This window comes from Tenebrio molitor, chromosome 9 (assembly GCF_963966145.1).
Source record: "Tenebrio molitor chromosome 9, icTenMoli1.1, whole genome shotgun sequence".
Classification (NCBI taxonomy): Eukaryota; Metazoa; Arthropoda; class Insecta; order Coleoptera; family Tenebrionidae; genus Tenebrio; species Tenebrio molitor.
Window position 1 is genome coordinate 4,420,997 of NC_091054.1, and position 25,650 is coordinate 4,446,646.

Here is a 25,650-nt window from a genome sequence, read left to right on the forward strand (position 1 = left end):
TCCCGTCCTCGCGATTGTTTCATAATCTCGGTGACGCAGGTTTAGTCTCCGGTCCGCACAGGTCAGTGTATTGCAAATAATTTCTTCAGATTTGTTATATAATTCGAAACGGTGACAGTACTCGAGTTAATTTGTATTTTAAGTTTTGCCGAACGCGGCGGCGGCAAAAAATTTCTCAACCGTAACAGCTTTTTGTTGAAGAATTTAAAAATTCGGGTGTTGTTAACGCAATCATTATTTTTATATTGACTCGCTAACTGGTTCATCTGATAAGTGGCGGAAATTGCGATAAATTAACAACCCACTTATCGTATCAGATTTTGCAATGATTCACGTTCACATGACTTGACCTCCGATAAAATAGTTTATACGTTTGCAGAGTATTTTTTAAATGATTGTCGACTGTTTAACAGTTGAGTCATCGTGGCGAGATAACAACTGGTCGTGTTCAGTCCCCGGTCCGCTTCGGTAGATTGGTTGGAATGACAGAAAAATCCTAATGGTAACATTTATTGGTAACTCAATAATACACTGAATCAATTCGTACACCTAAATGTATTCCATAAAAATAAAAATCACATTTGATTCAATACAAAAATAATTAAAATTAAGAGTCTTTTCCGGTGATACTTCAATTCACGTAACGCACGCAAATTAGTTGCGACTTGAACAAAACAAAAATAAAAACAACCTGTCAAACCAACGAGGTCAAACATATCTACAGTTGACTTTTATTGCTAATTAAATATGCTAACAAACTATCTCCGTGACAAGGAACAACTTTACTATGCGACATCCACCTATCAACACCGTCATCATCGAAGCAGCAATCGAAATAAGAGTGTGATCGTTCTGTTGAAAAATACCAATTCGTCACTGTCTTTTTTTTTAGAAAAAATTGTGCTCAGATATGTAACCCTCTTCCGCTTAGTGCCCGTGAATTGCATGAATTTATTGTCGCTCAATCTCAACGAAAAATTGGGAAACTGCGTAACCGATTTCAATTCGTAAACGAATACAAGTTGATCCCACATTTATCAAAAACGTAAAAACAAATGGCACTGTCAACTGAAACGGTAATAAAAAGTGCAGCCGATCGACTCACACAATGCAAAATGAAAGGGTCCGGGCCTGCCGACAGCGCCAATTCTCGCAATCGGGAGCGCCCGGTGCCACATTTACTTCTATAACTACAGAATGGACGCACAGAAACGCCTAAAAACCGCTTTGAAAATAAAGCAAAAACGCTACAAGCAGCTCGACAATTATTATATAACTGTACATTGAACATTCTATATAATTATTTAACATTTTCTTATAATTCAACACATTAGTTTTTTCATTTTTTCATAATTTGTGATATAAGTAGCTACTGTTAAAATACACGGCCTTACGAGAAGACAAACAAAACTCCGAACGGAAACAGTCCATGCAACGAAAATGAGATTCGAGAAATAATCGTAAACAACGTCTGAAACTAAACCCTTTGGTAGTTTCCATTAATGATAACAATAATACGATCCTAAGTACAAAGGACTCATACTGAAATACTTGTTATCGGCGAGTTTTCGACTCGCTTTAGAGATGAGGCAGCTGCGCTATGTTCACTATCAATATTATGTATATAGTAAGTTGAAGGCCAGTTAATAAGCTGGCGCTTGGAAATCTGTGGGTCCCCTCTGGTTGGGTCCCGCGGAGAACGGCGGCTCCTGGTAGTGCTGGTCCGTCTCGGGCCCGCCGGGATAAGACGGATACGAGGTCGGGATACTCGTCTCAGCCTCGTAATTGGTGGCGAAAGCCGCGTCGGACCCCTGTCGGAAACGCTGGAAGGCGAAGAACGCGCAACCGGCCTGGAAATCCACCGGTTACACAAACCTCACTTACATCCGCGAGTTACTCCATACCCATGAGAAGATCGAAAAGAACGAGAAAGCGATGGCCGCTTGGACGTTATTCACGCCGTACCCGTTCTCGGGGCTCGTCGATTTGCCCCACTGGCTCGCCAAATACCAGAAACCGACGAAGTACAGGAACGACCAGAAAGCTGCGACAAATCAAAATGTAATCAGCACTCGTTGTTTAGATTGCGGAATGATACAATGTTATCAGTTTCTCAACGATTAGGCTCCGTCACCAGTCGACAATAATACTCCGACGAAATGCCCGTCTGCGGCCCCACTTGCTCGCTCTGCGGGATTATTTTGAGTGTGTGGGGGGTAATTCAGCTGGGGCTGATGGGTGTGTTCTTCTACATACATTCGTTCGCCTTTGCCGACGACATCGGCGTCGAGTTGAAGATGCCCGAAGAGATAAACGCAACCACCGCCAAGAAAGCAATCGACCAATTCAACGACGATGTGGACCGCGTCTACTCTCAAAGCGCCTACAACTGTTGGATCGCAGCCGCAATATACCTCGTCCTGTTGCTCTTTTCCGTACAACAGTTCCGAGCCAACATGCGTAAATAACCCGTTCGATGTATTTCATTACAAATAAATAGTGTATCTTTACTTGGAGTCATCACTATCCCTCCGCCCCTAGTGCAAAATTGTGTTGGGGGAAAAATATAATCGAGGTCAAACCAGATCACGTGTAAATCGTATTTTTTTTGCATAAAATGCAACCGTATTTAATGCAATTTAATCGCTTGTCATTTAGGCAGTCAAATCTGGATTGGAGCTGCCAACCACACAAACCAAAAAGCACCAGATGACTCTTCCAATGCCAATGTTAATTTTTATTTAGGAGAGGGACAGTAATGGGGCCCCCTTTTGGACGGGGTTTTGTTGGGACTCACCAGAAAAGCTCAAGTCACCCAAGACATAGTGTTTCCTGGTTTTGACAGATGACATTTGTTCGAAAAGGTACTCCCCAGCCAGGAACCCCATGCTGGCCAGGAAAGCGATCACGCTGATCCCGACCCCGTAGTTGCAGGCGTTCCCGTCTCCGTTGTAGAGACATTCTTCTTTGCCACTCTTCTTGTTAACAAACCAACCCTGCGACGATATACAACCGAATACGACAATGGAGAACAACTGGAAGGAAAATCGGCGTTAGTGGAGTGGTTGGTCCGCACACGCAGATTCCTGCGTGTGACAATATTTATCGTGACCCATTTGAAAATTTTGAATAATCAATATACATCTGACACACCCCCCACCAATACTCCTGTCAAATCGATTATTTGAAAATGAACGATTCGAGCAATTAAGGGTTGGGAAGAATGACGGGTTGAAATTTATGGATATTGTTGACGACTTACCCAGCACACAGCTCTGAGAATCACTTGGGGCCGCTGGGCAAAAGATATGGGGTCGAAAGCACCGCCTGCTTTACCGCCTCCGTACGCTCCTACACCCTCCATGTTTTTGTAAACTACTGTACTGTCAAAACCACGTCAACCGACTGTATTTACTTTCGCACCACCCTAATAACGTGAATCGACCCCGTCACTTAATACCTCCCCGATTATTTATTTAGTGGATTTCCCGGATACCCCTCGAACTAGGTCTGAATCGTCAATAATTACCAAACCAATCCGGACTTGACTCGACTCGGTCGCGGCGCCAAATTCAAACAAACGTCACAATTTTTTACGTTTTTATTGGAAATACACGAACACAGGTAATTTCAAAGAGTTGGACAGGCGGTTAAGCTCGTGGACGTGATTGGGAAAGTCGCCTTGAAGGTTTTCCACGATTTTCGACAGTTTCGAGTTGACCGACATCTCTTTGTTGAACCCGGAGGTCAGGACGCTCTCGGTGCGGTACACCAGATGGGGTTTCCGCCCTTTCGTTATATCCGAGTACGCGTTCAGCTTCTTCTGGACTTGGAGCAACAACTCGAAAGTCATCTGGCGCTGCGTGATTCTCTCCTCCAAAGTCTCTTGCAGGTCCTCGTGACATTCTTGAATATTTTCGATGTCTCTCTGCATCTCTTGCATCTCGTCCTCGACCTCCCCTTTAGTTTTCTCCATCTCTTCCACTCTTCTCTCCATTTCTTCGATTTGCTGCAACCGAAACGTTACTCCAAGACACTTCAACCAACAATCAACACTACATTCTCCATTTGCTTGATTTTGTTGCGCGTATCGTCCAGCTTTCGGGTGAAGTTGATTCGAGTTTTCTCCATCCCGTTCTTCATCCGCCTCTCTCGAGCCTCCGCCGTGGTCATGATTGCGTCCCTTCTCGAAACGCAGTGCTCCAAATCGTGCACCAAAACGTCTTGGACTTTCTTCAGCTGGCTGTACCTCACCTGAAAGCAAAAATCACACCAGACGAATCATTTCGTCACAAAACAATTACGTTCATGCGATGAATCTCCGCCTTCATCGTCCCCACTTCGCCGTCTTGACTACGCTCTTCGATCATGGTGGTTTTGGTGTCCTTCGCGTTCAAAAACTTCTTCTCCCATTCGAGAGACTGGCGATTCATGTCGATCAGCTCGTTGCTCATGTTCACTTTGTCCTCTTCGATCTGCGCGATTTCGTCCTCCAGTTTGAGACACTCGAGCTCCGCGTCCTCCAAACAACATTATTACCCCAAGAAAAGCGCAACAATCCCAAAAATACTTTAAGCTTGTAAACGTAGTCTTGCCGCAGCACTTCATTATCCTTGTCCATGTTCACTTTCAGTCCTTTCGTCTTGACGAAGTTGTCCCCCATCACGGTCAGCTGACTGTGCAAATTATTGATACAACGCAACACCTTGTCCTGTTGCTTCTTGTGAGCCCCGAGCTCATCCGACACTCTCAAATTTTTCTGTTCCAAAATAAGAATCTCTGAAACGCGACAAGCCATCCAACAGTCGCCAAAAAACAAACCACTCACGCTTCCGTATCAGATTGTTGTTCTGAATCTGCTCCTGCCTCTCCTCCGAGATTTTGATCAGATTGGTCTGTTCCCTCAGCCAGAACTGCTGCAGCTTCTTGATTTGTTCTTGTATTTCCTCGATGTTCTTCTCCAAGGTCGTGATCTTCGTTTCGAGAGGCGACGAGTGACTCATCCCCGACTTCTCCACCATCTTTTGGTACTTGGTGTTGAGCAAGTCGACCTCTCGCTGTCTCTTCGCGATGCGAAGCTCCAGCTGCTTCATCGCGTCCTGGTATTGGTCGGCCTCTTTGCCTAGCTCTCGCAGTTGCTGTTCCAGCTCCTTCAGGTATCTTTGGGACTCGAAGTTGGCAAACTTCTGCGCTTCGATCTCGCTCGTCACCGCCGCGATCTTGTTTTCTCCCGCCGCCACCTGGATCTCCATTTCTCTGTTTTTGGTTCGCATCTGCTTGAGGGCGCGTTGCAGCGTCATGAGGGTTTTGTTGTTGGTCACTTGTTCTTCCAGAGCTTTCATGATTCTCTCCTCGAGTTCGCCCTTCTGGTTGTCGAGTTGTTCGTGCTCTCGGGTCAACGCCGCGAGGACGTTGTTAGTGTCGTTGGCTTCCTAAAAATACACCTCTTAATCTACTCTCTCGCCGAAATTAACCAAATACTTCATTGATTTTTCGAATGTCCAGCTCGGTCTGCTCTATGATTCCTTCCATCTCGTACATTCTCTTCTCCATCGATGTTTTCTTCTCGGTTTCGGCGTCGAGAGCCGCTTTGCAGGTCTGCACGTCATTCAGAAACCGGTCCTTCAGCATCGTGAGATCTTCGTTCCTTCTCATTTCCTTCTGGGCCAGTTTCTTCACTTGCTCGATCTCCGACAAGATACTCTTGAAGTTCTCCTCAGACTTGACCAACTCTTTGTTGAGACAAGTCAACACTTTGTCTCTGTTACCGATGGCGATAATAACAGAATTCCAAGAGTGTAACAAGCAGCGGTACTCCGACTCCATCGCTTCAATATTAGTATTCCCCAAGGCCACAGTCTGGGCCAGTTCTTCCCTCTCTTCTTCCTTCACCTTCATCTGGACATCCATCCTCTCCAACTCCCGTTCCACCTCCCATATCTTGGTCATCAACTTGTAGATAAGCGCATCTTGCATTCGCTTCTCCTCCAACAACTTCATCTTGTCCTTGCGGCTCTTTTCGTAAATGCGTTTTTTGACAGTTATGTCCGACTCTAGATTATCCTCCCATTGGGACATTTGCTGAACCAACAAATTAGTCCCTTCCACTTCGTTCCTCAACTCTCGTTCTTGACTTTCCGCATCGAAGAATCTCTGACGCTCGTTCTTGTACGCTTCTCTTCTTTCGGTCAGCACGTTCTGCAGTTCTTCGCGTGCGGCGGTTGTTGTCTGTAATTTGTCAATATATTGGTCGAGGGTTTTCTGCTGCTTCTGCAAAATCTGCTGCTGTTCGTAAATAAAAATCCCAAGCTCGTCTCTTTTTGCGTTGCTCTTTTTTGTACCGCATTCCTACAAAATCAAATGTAACAAGCCCCAAAAACAAACTGACGCCATACATATTCGTAAATGTCGTCTTTTAAGTGGTTGATCTGACGTAACAAGTGCTCTTTCAGCGCTTTTTGGAATCTGTCCAAGAGAGGATTGTCAGGATCCAACACTTGTGACTCTTCCTTATTTTTTGGTCTGCAAAAAAACAGTTCATCATTTGACAACTGAAAATAGATCCAAAGCGATACTTGACAGAACGATAAGACCTTGGAGATCTTTCCGAGTCTGGAACGTCTGATTCTTCCTTGTTTGCTGATCTATAAAAGCACATTTACTCTTAGAATTGAGAAAAAAGAAGATTGATACTTGTTGAAGCGTTGAAATCGTGGGGTGTACTTCGGTTCTTCATCTTCAGTCTCAGAATTAGTTTTTGCATGTGCAGAATCCATTTTAATGCTTTTTTTAAGGAAAACACAACCAAACTCAAATTTGTCACTTGGGTCGCTGATTTGTGTTATTAATAGTTAGTTGCCTAGCAACCGCAGGATAAAAATCGGTTGTTACGCCACTGGCTGTTGATTTATCGAATTAACAAAATTTAGTAAATTCAAGGACACACGCTAAATAAAAGTGATGAAATGCAAACGGTCACATTTAAATTAGTTCTTTGTGAATGGTGTTTCGAATGGGTGGAATAATATAATAAAAATAAGTTTCTGGGTTGTCCCTGTTGCCAAGGTTGGCGTAACTTCAGCCACTTCCGTCTGTTTACCATCAATGTGAAATGTCAACATAATTGTATTATTAGAAATTAGAACAGATCGCAGAATTCCAGAAAGCGAGAATCAATTCTTCGTTGTTGAAAGGTTTTATTAATAGATTAGAGAGGGGTGTTGAAGTATTGTAGAAGTTTAAGAAAGAAATTCGAAATTTGAGTTTCGCTTCGTTTATTCCATTTTGTGATTTGATCAAAGGCGACTAGATGATGGAAGCACCTAAAACCTCGGATGTGGTCCTCGTAGGGGGCAATTCACATCCGGAATTGGTAAATTTGATATCTCAGCGGTTGGGGGTGAAAGTAGGGGGGTGCGCCGTGTACCACAAGACCAACCGCGAAACTATGGTGGAAATCGGAGATTCGGTCCGAGGCAAGGATATTTACATCATTCAAACGGGCACCAAGTAGGTTTTTTGTGTGGAATGTAGTGAAATACAGTGGCGTGTTTTAGGGATGTTAACAATAACATCATGGAGCTGTTGATCATGGCGTACGCGTGTAAGACATCTTCCGCCAAATCTATCGTTGGAGTAATCCCCTATTTACCCTACAGTAAGCAGTGTAAAATGCGTAAGCGGGGCAGTATCGTATCGAAACTGCTGGCCCAAATGATGTGTAAATCAGGTTTGACTCATATTATCACAATGGATCTCCACCAGAAAGAAATTCAGGGATTTTTCGACTGCCCCGTCGACAATCTCCGAGCTAGTCCCTTCCTGTTGCAGTACATCCAAGAATGCGTAAGTCTCTTGTCGCGACCTAACCTCAAAGTTACCACCGCTCGGTACAGATTCCAGACTACCGCAACTCCGTGATTGTGGCTCGCAACCCGGGGACCGCCAAGAAGGCGACGTCCTACGCCGAGCGCCTCCGCCTGGGGATCGCCGTGATCCACGGCGAGCAGAAAGAATCGGAGTCGGACGAAGTGGACGGGCGGTACTCGCCCCCGACCCTTCCCAGGTCGCGCACCATGGACGCCGGAGTGGGCGTCCCCGTTCACATCGCCAAAGAGAAGCCCCCGATTAATGTCGTGGGCGACGTGGGGGGCCGCATCGCCATCATGGTGGTAGGTATCAGGACCTAACCTCAAATGTCGTTTAAGGGAGATTTGCAGGACGACCTGATCGACGACGTGCAGTCTTTCGTGGCCGCCTCGGAGGTGCTGAAGGAGCGCGGGGCGTACAAGATATACGTGTTGGCGACTCACGGGCTGCTGTCCTCGGACGCCCCCAGACTGATTGAGGACTCACCCATCGATGAAGTGAGTTGCGGGACGAGGTTTTACGGGGGTTAAACGACGTGTTTTGCAGGTCGTGGTCACCAATACGATCCCGCACGAGTTGCAGAAGATGCAGTGCCACAAAATCAAGACCGTGGATATATCGATTTTGCTGTCAGAAGCTATTAGGAGAATTCACAACAAGGAGTCGATGTCATACTTGTTTAAGAATGTCACTCTTGAAGATTAAGTATTAACATATCTTAAGTATTAATGTGTTTATTTTTGCATACTGTAAGTATTTTTTGCATTCTTTAGTTTGGGTAAATAAACAGCATAACGAGCGACAAGATTTTATTGCAGACCTATGAAAGTATCCAAGCGGCTTACATGGAATATTACGTAAGAAAAAAAATGATCGTTATGTAGAAAATATTTTATTTTACTGGACAAATCTGATATTCAAAATAGCAAATTTGTTGATGAAATTTACAATATACTGTACAATCAATAAAAATGGCAACTGAACACTACTTACATAAATAAAAAAAAATCTAACGTACGTAAAATCAGTCAACAAAACAATAGAAAATCGCAATTTGAACAATCTACAAATCATCGGCAGTTATCAAGTGACTTAACGAATGCTTCACGACGATACTTTCATTAACTATCATTATCACATGTTTCCCGCAAGGGATATATTCACATTCATTTGGTACTTCTTCTACAATCAGTTGGCCAGTTTGAGCGTTCCAGCACAAAATGCCTTGAGAATAATACGCAATCAAGATTCCGTTTTCTATGTACACTCCTTTCAAGCTAAAAAAAAAAACGAAATCACACGTGTTCGTTCGCGTTTTGTTAAAAACAAACCGGTCAAATCCAGGTACTGGGTTGTAATTTTGCAGCTTCTTCCACGAATGGTTCATGCCGTTGATGGCGATAAGCCTCAACTCCTGGTCCACGCATTCTTGAATGGTGAAGAGAAAACCCTACAGTTTCAAGAATTAGACGACGTCGAAACCGGTATCGAAAGCATTAGAAGTCTACGTCATATTTTGTACCGGTAGAGCGAGGCACTGGGTCATTCTTTAATTGGTTCGTTTAAAAATTAAGCCAAATCCGCAATTTAGAAATAACAAGTTCTATGAATACGATGAAACGAAAGAATCTATCAAATTAGTTCCTGCTTTCGCCACTGGCGCTGCGTAAAATCTACACTTCATCTTGCCGGAAGCTTCAGGACACCGCATCTCCTTCGTGCGTGATGCGTAAAAATCTGGTGATAAATTTTAACAACTAAGACTAATTGTGCGATGTTTTCCATTTCCTCTTCCTGTTGTAGCTAGTCCTTGGCGTATTGACGTTGGCAGATCTAAGCAATTGTTGACAGAAAGGTGATAAAATAAAATCGAACGATTTTTATATTGACAGGTGTTGACTGGCATGCTGAAGAGGAGCTCGATCCCTTTGATTAATTGCCAATCGATCGGAGCTTAGCAAAGAAGTAAACAAAATCGATCATCAAGAGTACTCACCCTGTCGCACTTGACCCAAAGTGTTGACAAAGGGGATTTAATATTCGACAGTTCCACTGTGGCCACGATGTAGCCGTATTCGATGTTCCACAAGGTGATTTTGTTCTCGCCGCAGCCCATTACCAGATTATCGCAATCTTAAATCAATAATTATTACCGCATCAGGACCGCACACACTTTAAACTACTAACATCAATTATTATTATACAGGCTGTAATCAAAATACACGGAAAAATATGCGGTTTATGAAAAACGTAAGAATACGTGAACTAATGGGATGGCAATTTACAAGAATAAATTGGGGACACGCAACTATCTTGGTTTTATAGTAGAAATTAAAAAGCAATATGTAGTAAAGAAAAAGCGAACTTTCGCTTTTGACACGCTTCATAAGGAGGTAATGTTCATACACTTTTTGTATGACAAAAAAGGATCTTTTTATCGGAGGTTATTAATTGCAGCTCGACAAACGGTGCACTAAGCAGTGTATTTGTTATTAAATCGTTTAAAATGCCAAATTCTGATACACGCGTACAGTGTGGAGGGAGCCAATGTGACTGAAGCGCAAATACTGTACCGGGAACAGTTTCCAGGCCTAACTGAAAAACATTTACTTCCACGGTGCAACGGTTGAGAGACCCAGGAAAGTCCCATCCAAGAACGAAAGATCGTAGCAGAGATCGTTCCCAGATTTTGGAAGCAGTCGAAGCAAATCCTGGAACAAGTACGCGAAGGCTACTCGTAGCATTCCAGGTAGGAGTTTCACACCATGTAGTATGGTGCTCTTTAAAAAACAAGGCTCTCCTCCTTATACTGGGAAAATGTGTAGAACCAGAATTTTTACGGGTTATTTCATTTACCGAAGAGGCAACATTCACTTTGGCCGCCAAGATTTTTGGATTTAAATCCTTGTGATTTTTTTTTATGGGGGCATTTAAAACAGCTGGCCTATATCCAGCCGACAAATTCGGTAGAAAAACTGCACGAGTCGTGGCATCTAGTGCCCCAATTCGGGAAAATCGTGAAGTTTTTTCAATGGCGCGGAGGGCACAGGTGTGTATCACGCATCAAGGACACTTTCAGCATTTGCTGTGAATAAGGAAGAGTAAAAAAACTGCTTTGTACGTTTTTTCGACACAATTCAATGTCAGTGTCAATTTTCTTGTGTGATAATCGCTTTCGTTGTGCTTTTTTACCATTTGACTTTCATTAGCGTCGCCCACGGGCCGGAATGAGGTGAATTTTGAAATTCGCAACTACAGCCGGTGCAAATCGTCTTCAAATGTCTTGGTGGTTTACGGCTTAAATATTTCCCCGTATTTTGATTACACTCTGGATGCTGCATGTTAAAACTCGCCTGCGGCTCTTGGGACAATTTTCACGTCGCCTGCAATAATCATTCACTTTTTGCACTTGTTGCATAATAGTTATTTATGCAACACGTGCAAAAAGCGAATGATTATTGCACGCGACGTGAAAATTGTCCCAAGAGCCGCAGGCGAGTGGGACAACAGGTCAAGTGCAGTAACACTTTTTGCACGTGTTGCATACAACATTTTTTCTACGATCGAACAAAAAAACGAGAAAAAAACAACTATAAACAACAGTTCAGTCCTGTGTGTTGTGTGTGAAAAATGCAATAAACACTCACTTTTTGCACGATCGTAGACAGACTGTTGACAGATGCGTGCAATAAAGACTTTATTGCACTAGTGCAATTAAGAGGCACTTTTTACACTAAAAACAATGCAATGAACACTCACTTTTTGCACGATTGTAGAAAAAAAAAACAAACATTGAAACTATTGTTCATCGACTTCAAATTGATAACGTTGGGTGAAAAAAGAAGTGTTTTTTTTTTGTTCGCTCCTAAATAAATACCGGATGACTTTAAATGACTGCAATTATTTTTGTAGGGTTGGCAACACATTTACGATTTTAGGTTGGTACACTTAACTGTTAAATTCAAATGACAGTTCAAAAGTCAAAATAAATCAAAATTGTGATTATCTTGATTTATTAATTTGCAAAAATCTTAACCTACAAAGCGAATCAACAGAGACAATTCTTTGACAAATGACTAGGCGTACCAATTATTCGGAAGCGACAACTAAATTTTCTCACAATCACCCGGTACAATATCTATTGATTTAAAAAAACCTCATATTTAACCATTTATTAACACGCCTTACATTTTTTCGTTGCTCAAAGAAGATTGTAGCCAAAAAATTATTAGACCGGGTGGAAAAAAACTCCGACAGTACAATTAACCGCACCACTCCGGAAAAAAACAGATTCACATAGACAAACCTTACTCGATGGCCGCTTATTGTGCAACATAGGAAAGGTAAGGGGACGTGAGTTTTCTTGAACGGAAACTTGTTTCCAAATAATGACCACCGACTGGCCTACCGAGAACTGTTTCATTTTATTATCTGCACACAAGTATCCTCTGTTTTGCACAATATCCTTATTTACAATTTCTATTATTGGGAAGATTATTTTCAATTGGCTCAAACAATCGATACGGCTTAGCAGAATCTGCGGTGTTTGACTAACCGCCAGTGTTACAACTTGTTTCAACATGGGAATGTAAATGGACATGAACTTGCACAGCTAACGCAAATACAATTCAGTCGTCTTGTTGACCATAAAAAAACAAAAATTGATTCGGAAGAGAACAAATAACAATTAATTAAACGAAATTATTACTAAAAACTACCGTTCTTAACGTAACTTATTCCGTGTCTCGTTTATTTTCAACAATTTAAGGGTTACAAACCGTCTTGATGAAACTGGCGATTGCTGAAATTACCAATTAATATCAAATCATGATAAAATCATTCTACAGTTAGCATTTGCATTGTAGCTACCCAATTTTAACAAGAAAAAAAGCCAACAAGAAGATTTCATTGTAATTACTTACGTAAAATAATTATTTTTGACAGATCTGACCCACTTACGCCTATTTGACAATTACGCACCAATTTTTGTTTTTCATGGCCGGCTGAGTTTGCAGTTTTTTGACCACATGATGAGTATTTTTGTGCTGTATTTATTTACTTTTATTTTACTATTCTAATAATATATTTGTTTGATCGTGAGAGCTTCGCCGTAGTTGCACAATGAAATCAACGGCAACACAAAATGATAAAAACAACCATCTGATTGTTGACAGATGTCAAATTAAATTTGACATTTGGATCGGAACCTACTCGATTTTAAATTGATTTCGCCAGACACTTCTTATGGAATTGTTACCTTCAATGTTGTGCAACGAAGAAACGTAGTGCTCCACTGGTTGTATCTCGCTGATGTTCGCAACCGTCTGAAAATCGGCGGCCAGATGATACGAACGAATCTTCGTCCTCTTGTCGCCCCCTTGCACCGAATGCCAACTCACGATGATCCTCGGATAACACCTCAACACGCAGTACTGGACGTCATCTGCAAATCTTCACGCCACAATACAATCTCCGTCTCCGCTCTTCTGACTTACCCTTTGATATTTTCCAACTGCAATACCTTCTTGTCCAGACCGTTTTGTCGCAACCTCCAGAAGTACACCGTCGCGAAGACATCAGCCACCGGAACTTCCCTGATCTCCGACTTGTGTTCCTTCGTCCACAACTCCACGTACGCGACGCTCGTTTCGATGGAAATCACCATCTCCATCGCACCCTTTTGGATGTAGGTGCTGTTCAACGGAATCCGCGGAGTCTGTCCCTTAGGTATCCACATGTTCTGGGCCCCCAGGACGTTACCCAGCGCGCTCTGCGTCCAGAAAGAGACCGAGTTCTGCTGCGCGATCACCAGGTTGTAGTCTTGGTAGAACGCCCGGAGGACCGCTCCGTCCGCCTTCGAGATGCTGATCGAGTGGTTCAGTTTCTTGTTGTCCGAGCCGGAACCGGAGCTCCAGTTGTGGAGGCCGCAGTTGTTCAAGTACGATTTGCGCCGGTTGCCGAGGGCCAGGCTCCGGTGCAGCGACTTGGCTTCGACCTCCGTGTTGACTGGAAGAACTTGGAGGTCCGGGATCGGGACGGGGCTCACGCTGCTCGTCGTCGACTGGTCGTCGTCGTCGTCGTCGTCCTCTTCGTGGCTGAGTTTCTCGCTGGCGTCCGTGTAGTCGTGATCCGCGATGGCGAAACCCGTGACTAGATTCTTCACGGCGTGAGTATTGTTCTCCTTTTCGTCCGAGGTTTTCTTCTCGCCGGACAGGTCGGAAAAGATCTTGTATGCTTTTTGTACGTCCGCCTCCGGGGTCGCCTGTTTGTTGATCAGGTTTGTTATCGAACTGGAGGCAAGGATTCGGCTCTCGATCACGCTTTTCCTGTGTTCTTCGCTCATTTTGTCCAGCTCCAGCATGTCGTCGACGAAATTCTTCAGATCGACGTTCTCGTCGTCGGAAGTCGTGTGGACTGATATGATCTCGCATCGGGGACTCGCGATCTTCTCGGGTTTCTTCGGCTTGTCCTTCCTCGTCTTTTCTTTCATTTGTCTGAACAGTTTTCGTCGAGCTTTCTTCCTCAAATGGCTCTTTCGCAGAATAAGAGTGTCCAGAGAGATTTCTCTGAGGCGACCCTTGCTTCGCAACGTGTTGATCCGTGTGAAGTTGAATTTACTCTTTTTAAATGTTCGTTTCAAGCTAAATTTGAACTTTTTACGATTCTCGACCTTCCTCAGACTCGCGCTGGCGCCGTTTTTCGTCGCCTTCAGAGACCCCTTCATAAAATCTCGAACCGAATCCTCAAAATCCGTTTCCTCCATGTAAACCTCTTGCGGCGGTAACGGCAAATATTTATTCGGTACCTCACAATCGCTAGTCTTTTGCTTGAAAAGACTTCCTATTCTGTTCATTTTCATTTTCAACTCTTTGAACGACTTGAGCGCAGGAAACTGAACATCGCCGCTCGCCTTATCACATTTAGAACAATCTGAAACAACATTTTGAGACTCCTTGCTTCTTGACTTGTCTTCAAGCTCTTTCTTCTCGCTGTTCTGCGCTAAATTCTTCACTCTGACCGACCTGCGATACTCGACAAAAAAATTCTCTGGTTTATCATCAGGTTTCATTAACTGCAAGTAACTACAAAGTTCTTTCTTTTGGCTTTCAGGACTCAGGGGGGTATCATAATCAGCGTTCTTTTGTGCGTTTTTTCCATTATGTCTGTGACATTCCGCGTTATTTTTGCGACTGTCGTTCAAACACGTGTTCTTCTTCGCCTCTTCCATGTACGAAAACAGCGGCGTGGCTCTAGTGAAGCACGATTTGGGTAGGGTCGTAGTTCGAGTGCTCTTCTCAAAATCATAACGAATGCACGTGGTTTGGTTGTTTTTGTTATTATCGTCGACGGAATCACAATTTTCATCGTCATACTTACAAGTATTCATCCAGTCTTTAACTTTTTGCGAGAGGTTTGGGGTACTTTCCAACTCGAGAATCGTTCCATTTTTTTTGGTTAGGTCGTTACTCTCCCAACTGACCGGGACTCGCTGAGTCTCCGAACTTATCGTAACAATAGAGCACGAACCTACCCCACGGGGAGTTTCTTTAGTGGATGAACTAGACAACGAGATCACACTGATTTTATCCATCGCAAAAACAAGTTTATTATTAGATTAATTTAGTAGTGTTGCACGGCACTGCCTCCCCTTGGGCTGCATCGTTAAAGCACATTTTCGACCAAGCGACATGTTTGTTTTGGAGGGACGCTGAAAAACAACCCCCCGAATCTGTCAAAATACTTAAAAAGCCCCGAGACGGCTTGTTGGTTCACTTCTTGTTATTTCGAACGATCTCAACGCCACCTACAGACAAACCACAAAACACAAACAGGGTTTGATGTCGGTAAAACAGGAATCGACAAAGAAAAACTACAGTCAGTTATGTAAGAAATGTTTTTAAAATTTTTGTGTCTCGAAATAGAATTTCGCAAAGACAATTGAATAGAGGTAAAAAACGTGAGCGACGAATGTTTTGCCAGAAAAATAATGTAATTTTAAAACGACGTCAAGGTCAAAAAATCAATGCGCCCTCAAAATATGTTCAATGAATCTTGTCTCACTGCACAGGGCTGCGTCCTTCAATTTTAGAAAAAGGATTTATTTTTTAATTAAAAATGTGTTTATTGTGTTGAATCTATCGGGTGATTCAAAATGCTTGTGGCTCCGGGTGATTTCCGGTTCGGTTCCGGGTGGGCTCCGGGTGGTTTCCAGGTCGGTTCCGGGTGGGCTCCGGGTGGTTTCCAGGTCGGCTCCGGGTGCTTTCCGGGTGAGCTCCGAGGCGGTTCCGGATGGTATCCGGGTAGGCTCCAGGTGGGTTCCGGGTCGGCTCCGGGTGCTTTCCGGGTGGGCTCCGGGGGGGTTCCCGGTCGGCTCCAGGTGCCTTCCGGGTAGTTTCCGGGTCGGCTCCGGGTGGTTTGCGGGTCGGCCCCGGGTTGTTTCCAGGTCGGCCCCGGGTTGGTTGCAGGTCGGCTCCGGGTGCTTTCCAGCTAGGCTCCGGGTCGGCTCCGGGTGCTTTCCGGGGGGCTCCAGGTCAGCTCTGGGTAGTTTCCGGGCCGGCTCCGGGTGGTTTTTCCGGTTCGACTCCGGGTGATTTCCGGGTCGGTTCCAGGTGGACTCCGGAGAGACTAGTATATTATACAGGATTATTATAAATGATTGTAGTCGCAGCAGGCCATGCTTATGTTATGACATTTTTGCTGCTTTTATGTGAATTGTCAATGTCATTTTTTAGGTGAAAAGTGCGGTGATGAGGATTTTATTTATTTATTTTTTTAATTAACGATTGAATCCAAAAACATTGAGTTGTTTTGCATCCAATTTAACTCTTGTGTGTGAACGGTGTGTACCTACTCACTTATTCACTTCATTTTGATGTTTTTTATGCGGAGCGGCAACCATAAATTTTACATTCAGTTTTTACGCCTACTCGGACTACAATCATTTATAATAATCCTGTATATTAAAATAAACATAAAAAGTTAATTGAAAAGTGATGGAACAACATTTGAAGAACAGATTTTATGTTCATTTGGTTATAGTATTTAGTATTCGATCCTACACAAATTTTAAATTTGTCGCTGAAAGAAGGGTATTTTTTAAATACTAAACATCTTGCAAATATTATTATATCCATAAAGAAGTCCTCATGTTTTGTCAATAATTCCTGTCACTCCTGTCGCAGAGTTGTTTAGTGTCATCGGTAATTTACATTTCTAGGGTTGGTAACACGAGTAACCAAACGAAAACAAAATTGCAAATGGCCGTTGACTGTCGACTTCAGAAAGTACAGAAGTTGATTAACAAGTCGATCGGTTTTGCTTAAATAACACCGTGTTTTCTTTAAGTTGGCAGTTAAAAGGGTGATACGTTTATTGTGTGGTGTGTGTGTTTAAACTCCAAAATGGATGAATTACAAAATTATCGTCTACAACTGCAACAAGTTGAAGCTGCCCTTTTGAGTGACCCTGATAACAAGGAACTCCAAAAATTAAAAGTAGACTTGGACGAAGTGATCGAGTTGTCTTTAGACTTGAAGAATAAAGCAGAAGAAGCGGCGAACCAACCAGAATATACGGAACCAGTTGGTGTAGCTGAAGAAGATGAAATCACAAAATCCTTGCTGGCAGTAGAACAGTTTGTTGCAAGGAACAAAACAAAGAAAATTTGGCGGTTGGGCGACATCTGTCTAGCAAAGTGGAGTGACAACGGACAATATTACGAAGCCAGAATCGACGCGATCCATCCGGATGGGCAGGTAAATGTCACATTTGAAGCATATAAAAACCGCGGGGTTACTACCTTAGCGGAACTTAAAGAATTCACAGGGGCAAAACGTGTCTTAACAGAGGCTGAAAGACTAAAACGCGTTAAAATGATGAACAATCGCGAATATCTCAAGAAGAAGAAACTGAAAAAACAGCAGAGATTCAAAGAACTAGAAGAAGAGAGAGAAACTGAAAAAAATAAGTGGCTGGCGTTTACCAGCAAAGCCACCAAAACGAAAAAGAGTGGACTCAAAAACAAGAGCATTTTCGCGTCGCCCGAATCCGTCAACGGACGCGTAGGAATCGGTACCTGCGGCATAAGTGGCAAACCAATGACCGAGTTCACCACTGCTGAGAAATGGAGGAAAGGAGTCTAATTCATTTGGTTCCAAGACGAGAATATTCAATCCTGTTTAGGTTTTATTGACCCACCTTGTTTTTTTTTTTTTTTTTTGTAATTTAATTAGTTTATAATTGGCTGTAAATACAAATAAATGTTTCTACCAAACTTAACTTACTTTTTATTATCAACACCAACAACTCTTATCGATGGGATATAGATTGTTTTTTTCTAAATTAATCTCCTGCAGTTCAGTGAAATCATTTTTGGGTTCATCACTGATCACCAAAACCTCCGCAATTTTCTTAAACAACAGTTTAATGTTAAGACCGACTTTCGCACTGGTCTCCACAAAAGTCACGTTCAACTCTTTCGCTTTTTCTTCACCATCTTCGCGCGAAACTTGCCTCAAATCCGCCAAATCCACTTTATTTCCTACCAAGAAAACAATCACGGCGTCGCCGCGCTCGATTCTCACGTCGTTTATCCACTTTGTTGTCTGGTGGAACGACTCCTGGTTAGTGACATCATACACCACCACCGCTACCGAAGAATCTCGGATGTACGCGGGGATCAAAGAACGGAAGCGCTCTTGTCCGGCGGTGTCCCACAATTGCAGTCGCACGGTCTTATCAGACAAGTACATAGTTTTTGATAAGAAGTCTATACCTACAGTTGCTTGATAGGCCGTATCGAAACTGTCGTACATGAATTTTGTTATAATAGAGGTTTTGCCGACGCTCTGCTCACCCAAAAACACCAACTTGTACTTTTGCAAGCTGGGATTGTAGTCTTGCGAAATCGAAAACTTCGTCATTTTGGTTTTTGGCCCAACTTTCACGCCACCTGTCAAAAGTGCAAAAACAAATGAAAACCCACAGACGGCCGTGATTTTTGTCCAACAAACGTGAAAACGTAAAACTCGACAAAGAAATATAAATTATGTAATACACAAATTAATTATAACGGTATCTATCAATTTTCTTTTAAATAAATTTTATCTTCATCTATTTTTGACATAGTTCTATAATTATGCTAATCCTATTCATTAACAAATAGTTTTCACATCAATTTTACAGACAGGGTGTTTTACCCCGTCGGAAAAATCTATCAATATTGGAAATTGATTAAAAACTTGTTCAATGGGTTAATTTCTAGAATCATTAAATTTGAATTGTTGTACTGAACAGACCCATCTACATGAAACAGGGCAAATGTTCTGAGGGGGACCTTATAAATTTTGCACATTTTGAGTTACCTTGAAAATCAGGTTGATTTCCTTAAAAAAGTGAAGTGTACTTAAGGTGCTCATATACTACTTTTCATAGACTACTTATTCCCTCAATTTAATGGTGGTCATGTTGAAATATAATTTAAAAAACTTGTGTAATAAAAAATGTGGACTTACAGTGCATTTTCGTTAATTTACATAAGTTTATCACTTATTCTATTACAAAACGCATTTTTTTTACGCTAAGAATCACAAATGTCAAAAAAAAAAACAAAACAATATGTAACCAACTATGTTTTAATATCACTGCATAAATGGTGCCACTAGTGCCACCACAAATAAAATAAAGTATTTACATTGTTCCTATCCTATCCATATTAATGATTATTCTTTATTCTCAGACTTCAATCTAGCTTCAAACCTCCTTAAATGTTGTTCAGACACAAGATCAACTTCATCTTGCACCTGCTCAACTCCCAGTACTTCAGGTATGTAAAACTGAAGCATATTTTGTACCCCATTTTTCAAAGTGACAATAGAACTGGGACAACTAGTGCAAGCGCCTTGCAATTTCAGCTTGACAATACCATCATCATACCCAATAAAGATTATATCACCTATAACAAAAAATAGAAAACTGTAAAAACTCTCTAGTTCTTTTATTAGCTTCACCAAGATAAATTACCTCCATCTTCTTGGACAGTTGGGCGAATTCTTGTATCCAACAATTCTTTAATCATTTGGACAATTTCACTATCATCTTCATTGATTTCTGCCCAAAAAATAAACTTTTAATAATCATACAAATCAAAACGTGAACTTTATTACGTGTGTCTGAATTTGGAGTCGCGTCTGTCAAAACTGGCAACCCGCTAGCGAAAAAATCCATAATTGTGGCAAAAATTTCAGGTTTGATTATTTTCCACTCGACGTCGTCGTCGGTTTTTGTTACGGTAATAAAGTCGGGCCCCAAAAAGACACTTTTGACGCCGTCTATCCTAAATAATAGTTTACCCAGCGGCGAACAAAATGCTGCTTGTCCAGTGGGAAAATCCATGGTTTGCCCTTCTTCCAAAACTTTGACTCCTGGCAAAAATTTCAAACTGTTTGGATTGGGAGTGTCCTGTGTTTGTACAAACATCGACAACTGTGAGGTGGTACTGATCGCACGAGCGGTACCCACAATTGCAGGCGACGGGGCCCAATTCGGCACCCTACAAAAACAAACCGACATAACCTCAACTTTTTCAACTTATTGCACTGTTACTCACTTTTGCAGAGTAGGTGCCAGTTTTTTGCCCAAGGGGGGCAGTTTGCACAACACTCGAAATGAATTGCGCCACATCTTGGACGACTTTTTTGTAGTTGTTGATTGTGAATTTATAGGTTATGTCGGCATTCCAAATTGCGCAGAGCACGAGTTAATTGTGTTGATCTAGATCAGGAGCTTCGGAATTTTTAAGGAATCAGCGGTAAACTATCGATTTTGAGAAAATTTATGGAAAACTACGTTAATCAAAATAAAACCATCAAACAATCTGACAACACTGCATGTTTTGACAGATGACAGGGCGCATTTTTCAAATGTTGCAACATAATAATTGCAAATTTATGCAAATAGATTAATGAATGTGTGGCATTAAACTTGTATTTATCTCTGCTACGTATCGATTTGATCTAGATTGTTTTTCTTAGAAAAATTGAAATTCCTAATTAATTCTGTACATAATTTTATTTCGTGCTGCAGGGGGATTAGGTGACACATAATAAAATCCGTTATTTACAACTGTTTGTATTTATTATTGTATTTATTTATTACTTCCTAGAAAATACAAGTACGGAGAGGGGTACTCCATTCTCCTTAGATTTTATCGCCAAAGTCAACAACTTGGCAATTATAAAGAAGGAAAAACATTTCCAGTCGGTCACAAGTTGGAGGATCATTTCGTCCGACGTCTCCTGGATCATTAATATGCATGAAAACATCAAAACAATAATAAAGCGATTTATGGTTAACGATGCATGTAAATGACTGAAGTTTATGGAGCAATCGCGTGTAATAACAGAAAACACAATGCAGTCCTGCTAGTTAAAAATAATGAAAACTGGTGACTCACTCCACGTTCTTTTACGAAGATAAACACACGATCGCGACTTCGTCATCCGCATTTCGAAATGTCAACGCAATTCCTGCAATGTACCCACGCGGTGAACCACCTCTAGCATAAATCAAGACAACACCAAACAACGCAGAAAAATCTAAACAATCCATGCATTATTCATCGATCGGAGAAATTGTCGAGAAAAAACTCGCACCACTTGCTACGCAATTGACCGACGACAAGTGGTGGCGGCGATAAGGTGCGAAAGCTCCCCAAACAGCGCGGCCCCCTCCGCAGCAAAGCTGGTGTTTTGTTTACTTTTCAGCAGGAAAGTGGGAGCAATGCACAATTGAAGAGGGGATTCTCTCCTGCTTATATAACTCGAGTCGTCGACGAACAATCGTTGCGTTTCCGTCGTTCAGAGCACGCTGTTAAATTTCCACAAGTGCGTGACCATGTCAGCTTCACCGATGGCCCGCCAAGTCACCGAAAGCAAAACCATTCCGACGAAAAAAGTCTACTTCAACGACCCCTCCGAGCTGCCCTCGCACTACTCGTCCACCCCTGGAGGCACTCTCTATTCCACCACTCCAGGAGGTTCGTCTAATTTTACTATTTCAAACAGTAAACACCGACGGGCCTTATCGCCGCGACAAGAGTTCATCGCGTTCGGCTTATGTAATTACGCGAAAACAAAACAACACTGCGACGGACTACACGTGGCGAATTTATAATACGACCTTGAGTAAATACTTGTGATAATAGTAAACACGAGGCAGTTCTGGCAAGAGCTGTTTAATACGCAGTTTCGAAAATTCAATTTGGCGCCAGCTCGAACCATTCCGATTGACGCGAAGAACCCGCTTTGCTCGCCCACCGTGTATATATCCGTTGCACCACGTCGGACCAGTTTTCGACACCGCTGACCCAAAACGCTTCATCCAGTCTTGACCAGACGCACGTACTCATTTTTATCTCATTCTGATTAACCCCACACCGCTGATTAGTGCCAAGGCTTTGTATTTTTGTGAAAAGCGACTTGTTCTATTTGTGACGAGACGTTTCTTATCTTCCCGTTCTTTGTTTCTTTGTGTGTCATCTGCCCACAGCTGCGTTTTGTAATTAGACACCGTCCCCTGGTGTTTTTGCTCGCGCTGTTTATTGTAGCTGGTGCGATAACTTATCAATATAAAAGTCAGATGATTTAACGTCCAGCAATAAATAACGAGGACCGTGTGGGTTTGCGGCGATGCCTCCTAGACCGGTCGACAGAAGGCGAGATTTTCCACGCGAACACAACAAATCGCGTTTTTGCTTGTGTTATGCAAAACAAGCTGATAATGGGGCGCCGAAAGACATTCGAGTTACACAATCTTGCATATTTGCGATCGAAAGAACCCAAACATCCTTGGGCGTTGATGAGCCGTGTGACGCGCTCTCCACTCCTCCTCTGATAAGATCTTATCGGCAGACTTCATTGTCTAAAAAGTGACCGCTTCGCGAGACCGTGCGGGAGACTTTTATTTTTACACCTGATTCGGGTTGCAGGTACGAAAATAGTCTACGAGAAGGCTTTCCTGATGAACTTGCGTAACTCGCCCATCTCGAAGACGCCCCCCAGTTACGGCATCCCGGACTTTCTAGTCAAGGGGAAGCAGAACCATTGTAACAACCTCCCCAAGAGAAGTCCACCCGCCAAGAATCGCGCCCCGACCAAGATCGAGGACCATGAGGAACACCAGTTCCAAATCGACATTTAGTTCTTAGACTCGTTACTTTTAGTGTGTTTGTCAAGCATCGTGAAAGAATTCTCGATCAGTCGCAATGGTGTGTGACGTTATTAAACGATTCACGCTACGATATTATCAATTTAGAATATAATTCGCACATTGTTTTATTGTTGCAAAGTTATTAAACGTAGAAAGTACACCTTGATAAATCAATCTACCGAATGATGAGACTGCCGTAAATTACAACGATGGGAACTTATCGACTTCACGAATTTATTGTATTTTTTTTTTTGTATTATTTTACACGGTGTTCCTAATAAAAATTTAAAAACAAAACTCGTCGCTTTGTTTGGTTTAAATTTGTTTTGACAAATGATCAAGGCCACTGGATAAACAATTTTATCTCGACTATTATACACAAAGTCTAAAAAACATCGCAGGAACTCAAGTCAGATAATAAGTTACTCGTTATCGATTTGATGACGTCACAAAACTTGTGAGTCACTCAGGTTGAGCTTTTGTCTTTTGACGTGTTTGAAATGACAGGTCTTTTCCGATTCGTCGTTTGAAATTACGTAGAAGTAGTTGTGACCAATCAGAGTCGGCACAGGTGCCATGGCTTCAACAAATTATTCCCACTTACCTTTCTCTCTTATTATTCTGCGAGGCACTACTTTGTACAAAAACTCTTATCGCACACTTCGCAACGTCTGAGCTTTGTTTTTGTGCGTAATAAACACGTACAAATCCATTAGTAGACTTGACCGATCAACAACTGTCACTACAACGACGCCATCTGTACAGAACTACCGATTCGAAACGTCCCAAGAGAATTTTTGGAAAGGTTGGTCCACCCGAGCCGCAATTAAGTTGTGATAAATTATGCATTTATAAAAACTCATTTCGTTCACCAGACAAGTGGCGACCTTCACCGACGGCATTCCACTTATGCATGTGCTTTCCGATCCGTTAACCTCGACTCCGTTGACACACAAATCCGCAAGGTGCTAGACTAGAGAGGTGAAGTCCTGATTGATTGACATTTATTTGACTAAATTTAGACAAGTCAACACTCTCTCGACGCCATATATTTCAACAAATCCACCACTCGACATGCGTAGCCCCATTCGTTGTCGTACCACGCGATCAGCTTGACAAAATTCCTGGTGAGCGCGACCCCAGCTCCGGCGTCAAAAATCGACGACCTTGAATCCCCTATGATGTCCGAGGAGACGATCTCCTCGTCCGTGTATGCCAGGATCCCGTTCATGGGTCCGTCGGCGGCCTCCTTCACCTTGCACTTGATCAGGTCGTAATCCGCCGGGGTGTCAAGACTAATCAACTTTGACAATCACTCGTCTCGGTAATACTTACACGACGGTCAGGTCCACCATCGAGCCGTCCGGGACCGGGACTCTGGCCGCGATTCCGGTCAGCTTCCCGGCCAAGTCCGGCATGATCTTGCCGATGGCCTTGGCGGCTCCGGTGCTCGACGGGATGATGTTCTGGAAGGCGCCGCGCCCGATCCTGTAGTTCTTCTTGGCCGGGCCGTCGAGCGTGTTCTGCGAGGGAGTGACGGCATGGATCGTGGTCATCAAGCCGCACTCGATTTTGAAGTTCTCGTGGATCACCTTGACCAGAGGGGCCAGACAGTTGGTGGTGCACGACGCGTTGGACACCACTTTGAGCTCGTTGCAGTAGTCGTCCTGGTTCACCCCGAACACGAACATGGGCACGTCGTCCTTCGAGGGGTAGGTGAGCAACACGCGCTCCGCCGTGTCATGAATCAACGCCTGAAACCTAGCACTTAGAGTCCTGACCCTCACGGAACCTGCACTACCGAAGCTTTGTCGTAGCTCTTGTAGAGTCCGGTCGCGTCCACGACGTACTTGGGGCAGCTCTTGCCCCACGGGATCTTCTCCGGCGCCTTCTCATTAGTGACGTCGATGATTTGCCCTGCAACTCCGTTTTTCAACTTGTCAAAACATTTCGCAACTTACCGTCAACTTTCAGACAACTCCCTATCACGGTTATGTCGCCCTGGTAGATCCCGTGGGTGGAGTCGTACTTGAAGAGGTTGGCCATGTGCTCCGCGCTCAAGTAGGGATCGTTGATGGCCACGACGTGGGGGACGTCTTCGTTCGACGAGCATTTTGCCTGTTGGCGCAGTCTTACAGAGCGAAAATGCGCAACATTAACTTACTTCTTTGAGCTTTTGGAAACAGCGACGCACGACCAAGCGCCCGATCCTCCCGAAACCGTTTACTCCGATTTTGACCATAACGACAACGAAATCTGCCAATTTGAAATGAGCACACTTGTTGCAAAACAAACAAAACACTGCATTTTGGCGAGGGGTGCTATGGAAGATGCCACCGCGACCTCGCGGGCTAGATATTAACGACTCCGTGAGAGTAGTGTGATTTTTCTTGATTTTCTTGTAGACAAGGTTGTCGCGGCGTTTTTCTAGGTGTAAAGAGCAAGGCAACAGATCGAATTTATGACGCGATAAAGCGGGTAGTTGAGAGTCGTGACACTGTTACTGTAGGCATCACAGTCTCCCTTCTTTTGAAAGTCCTTCGATTCTTCGCTCGAGTTGCGAACTGCGCGTTG

General features: G+C 43.1%; 9 protein-coding genes across 12 annotated transcripts; 3 read left to right on the forward strand and 6 right to left on the reverse strand.

The window, feature by feature from the left end:
- Nucleotides 1-494: 494 nt before the first annotated feature.
- Nucleotides 495-3,511, reverse strand: Syngr (synaptogyrin). Its single transcript, XM_069059501.1, has 4 exons — nucleotides 3,263-3,511; nucleotides 2,798-3,035; nucleotides 1,905-2,044; nucleotides 495-1,850 (listed from the first exon to the last, which is right to left on the reverse strand). The coding sequence occupies exons 1-4, from the start codon at nucleotides 3,362-3,364 to the stop codon at nucleotides 1,644-1,646; spliced, it is 687 nt and encodes a 228-aa protein (XP_068915602.1). The 5' UTR covers nucleotides 3,365-3,511; the 3' UTR covers nucleotides 495-1,643.
- Nucleotides 3,512-3,585: 74 nt separating this feature from the next.
- On the reverse strand, nucleotides 3,586-6,902 carry l(2)41Ab (lethal (2) 41Ab). The gene is made up of 9 exons (XM_069059468.1): nucleotides 6,694-6,902; nucleotides 6,576-6,644; nucleotides 6,396-6,522; nucleotides 5,482-6,348; nucleotides 4,829-5,432; nucleotides 4,571-4,779; nucleotides 4,305-4,520; nucleotides 4,060-4,254; nucleotides 3,586-4,009 (listed from the first exon to the last, which is right to left on the reverse strand). The coding sequence occupies exons 1-9, from the start codon at nucleotides 6,774-6,776 to the stop codon at nucleotides 3,602-3,604; spliced, it is 2,778 nt and encodes a 925-aa protein (XP_068915569.1). The 5' UTR covers nucleotides 6,777-6,902; the 3' UTR covers nucleotides 3,586-3,601.
- Nucleotides 6,903-7,077: 175 nt separating this feature from the next.
- LOC138139272 (phosphoribosyl pyrophosphate synthase-associated protein 2) lies at nucleotides 7,078-8,668 on the forward strand. The gene is made up of 5 exons (XM_069059493.1): nucleotides 7,078-7,509; nucleotides 7,557-7,845; nucleotides 7,896-8,171; nucleotides 8,220-8,366; nucleotides 8,416-8,668. Exons 1-5 carry the CDS (start codon nucleotides 7,310-7,312, stop codon nucleotides 8,572-8,574), a joined length of 1,071 nt encoding a protein of 356 aa, XP_068915594.1. The 5' UTR covers nucleotides 7,078-7,309; the 3' UTR covers nucleotides 8,575-8,668.
- A 77-nt stretch (nucleotides 8,669-8,745) lies between these two features.
- On the reverse strand, nucleotides 8,746-15,652 carry LOC138139263 (uncharacterized). The gene is made up of 5 exons (XM_069059469.1): nucleotides 13,365-15,652; nucleotides 13,127-13,320; nucleotides 9,866-10,002; nucleotides 9,201-9,319; nucleotides 8,746-9,146 (listed from the first exon to the last, which is right to left on the reverse strand). The coding sequence occupies exons 1-5, from the start codon at nucleotides 15,458-15,460 to the stop codon at nucleotides 8,933-8,935; spliced, it is 2,760 nt and encodes a 919-aa protein (XP_068915570.1). The 5' UTR covers nucleotides 15,461-15,652; the 3' UTR covers nucleotides 8,746-8,932.
- A 174-nt stretch (nucleotides 15,653-15,826) lies between these two features.
- On the reverse strand, nucleotides 15,827-24,034 carry LOC138139278 (uncharacterized). Of its 4 annotated transcripts, none has more exons than XM_069059505.1 (3): nucleotides 19,383-19,482; nucleotides 18,153-18,820; nucleotides 15,827-16,483 (listed from the first exon to the last, which is right to left on the reverse strand). In XM_069059505.1, exons 1-2 carry the CDS (start codon nucleotides 19,387-19,389, stop codon nucleotides 18,162-18,164), a joined length of 666 nt encoding a protein of 221 aa, XP_068915606.1. In that variant the 5' UTR covers nucleotides 19,390-19,482; the 3' UTR covers nucleotides 15,827-16,483; nucleotides 18,153-18,161. The 4 variants fall into 4 exon arrangements, with proteins under 4 accessions (XP_068915606.1, XP_068915605.1, XP_068915607.1 ...); XM_069059504.1 differs by having other exon boundaries at nucleotides 15,827-16,494; XM_069059506.1 differs by lacking the exons at nucleotides 15,827-16,483; nucleotides 19,383-19,482 and adding an exon at nucleotides 23,681-24,034 and having other exon boundaries at nucleotides 17,338-18,820.
- Spf30 (Splicing factor 30) lies at nucleotides 17,094-18,147 on the forward strand. The gene has a single exon (XM_069059500.1). The coding sequence runs from the start codon at nucleotides 17,271-17,273 to the stop codon at nucleotides 18,009-18,011; it is 741 nt and encodes a 246-aa protein (XP_068915601.1). The 5' UTR covers nucleotides 17,094-17,270; the 3' UTR covers nucleotides 18,012-18,147.
- LOC138139275 (NFU1 iron-sulfur cluster scaffold homolog, mitochondrial-like) lies at nucleotides 19,485-20,910 on the reverse strand. The gene is made up of 4 exons (XM_069059499.1): nucleotides 20,477-20,910; nucleotides 20,034-20,419; nucleotides 19,891-19,977; nucleotides 19,485-19,822 (listed from the first exon to the last, which is right to left on the reverse strand). Exons 1-4 carry the CDS (start codon nucleotides 20,548-20,550, stop codon nucleotides 19,590-19,592), a joined length of 780 nt encoding a protein of 259 aa, XP_068915600.1. The 5' UTR covers nucleotides 20,551-20,910; the 3' UTR covers nucleotides 19,485-19,589.
- Thor (eukaryotic translation initiation factor 4E binding protein thor) lies at nucleotides 21,763-23,373 on the forward strand. The gene is made up of 2 exons (XM_069059508.1): nucleotides 21,763-21,904; nucleotides 22,856-23,373. Exons 1-2 carry the CDS (start codon nucleotides 21,763-21,765, stop codon nucleotides 23,065-23,067), a joined length of 354 nt encoding a protein of 117 aa, XP_068915609.1. The 3' UTR covers nucleotides 23,068-23,373.
- A 29-nt stretch (nucleotides 24,035-24,063) lies between the features above and the next one.
- On the reverse strand, nucleotides 24,064-25,522 carry LOC138139273 (glyceraldehyde-3-phosphate dehydrogenase-like). The gene is made up of 5 exons (XM_069059495.1): nucleotides 25,241-25,522; nucleotides 25,038-25,194; nucleotides 24,878-24,993; nucleotides 24,412-24,830; nucleotides 24,064-24,371 (listed from the first exon to the last, which is right to left on the reverse strand). Exons 1-5 carry the CDS (start codon nucleotides 25,316-25,318, stop codon nucleotides 24,104-24,106), a joined length of 1,038 nt encoding a protein of 345 aa, XP_068915596.1. The 5' UTR covers nucleotides 25,319-25,522; the 3' UTR covers nucleotides 24,064-24,103.
- Between the last annotated feature and the right edge of the window lie 128 nt (nucleotides 25,523-25,650).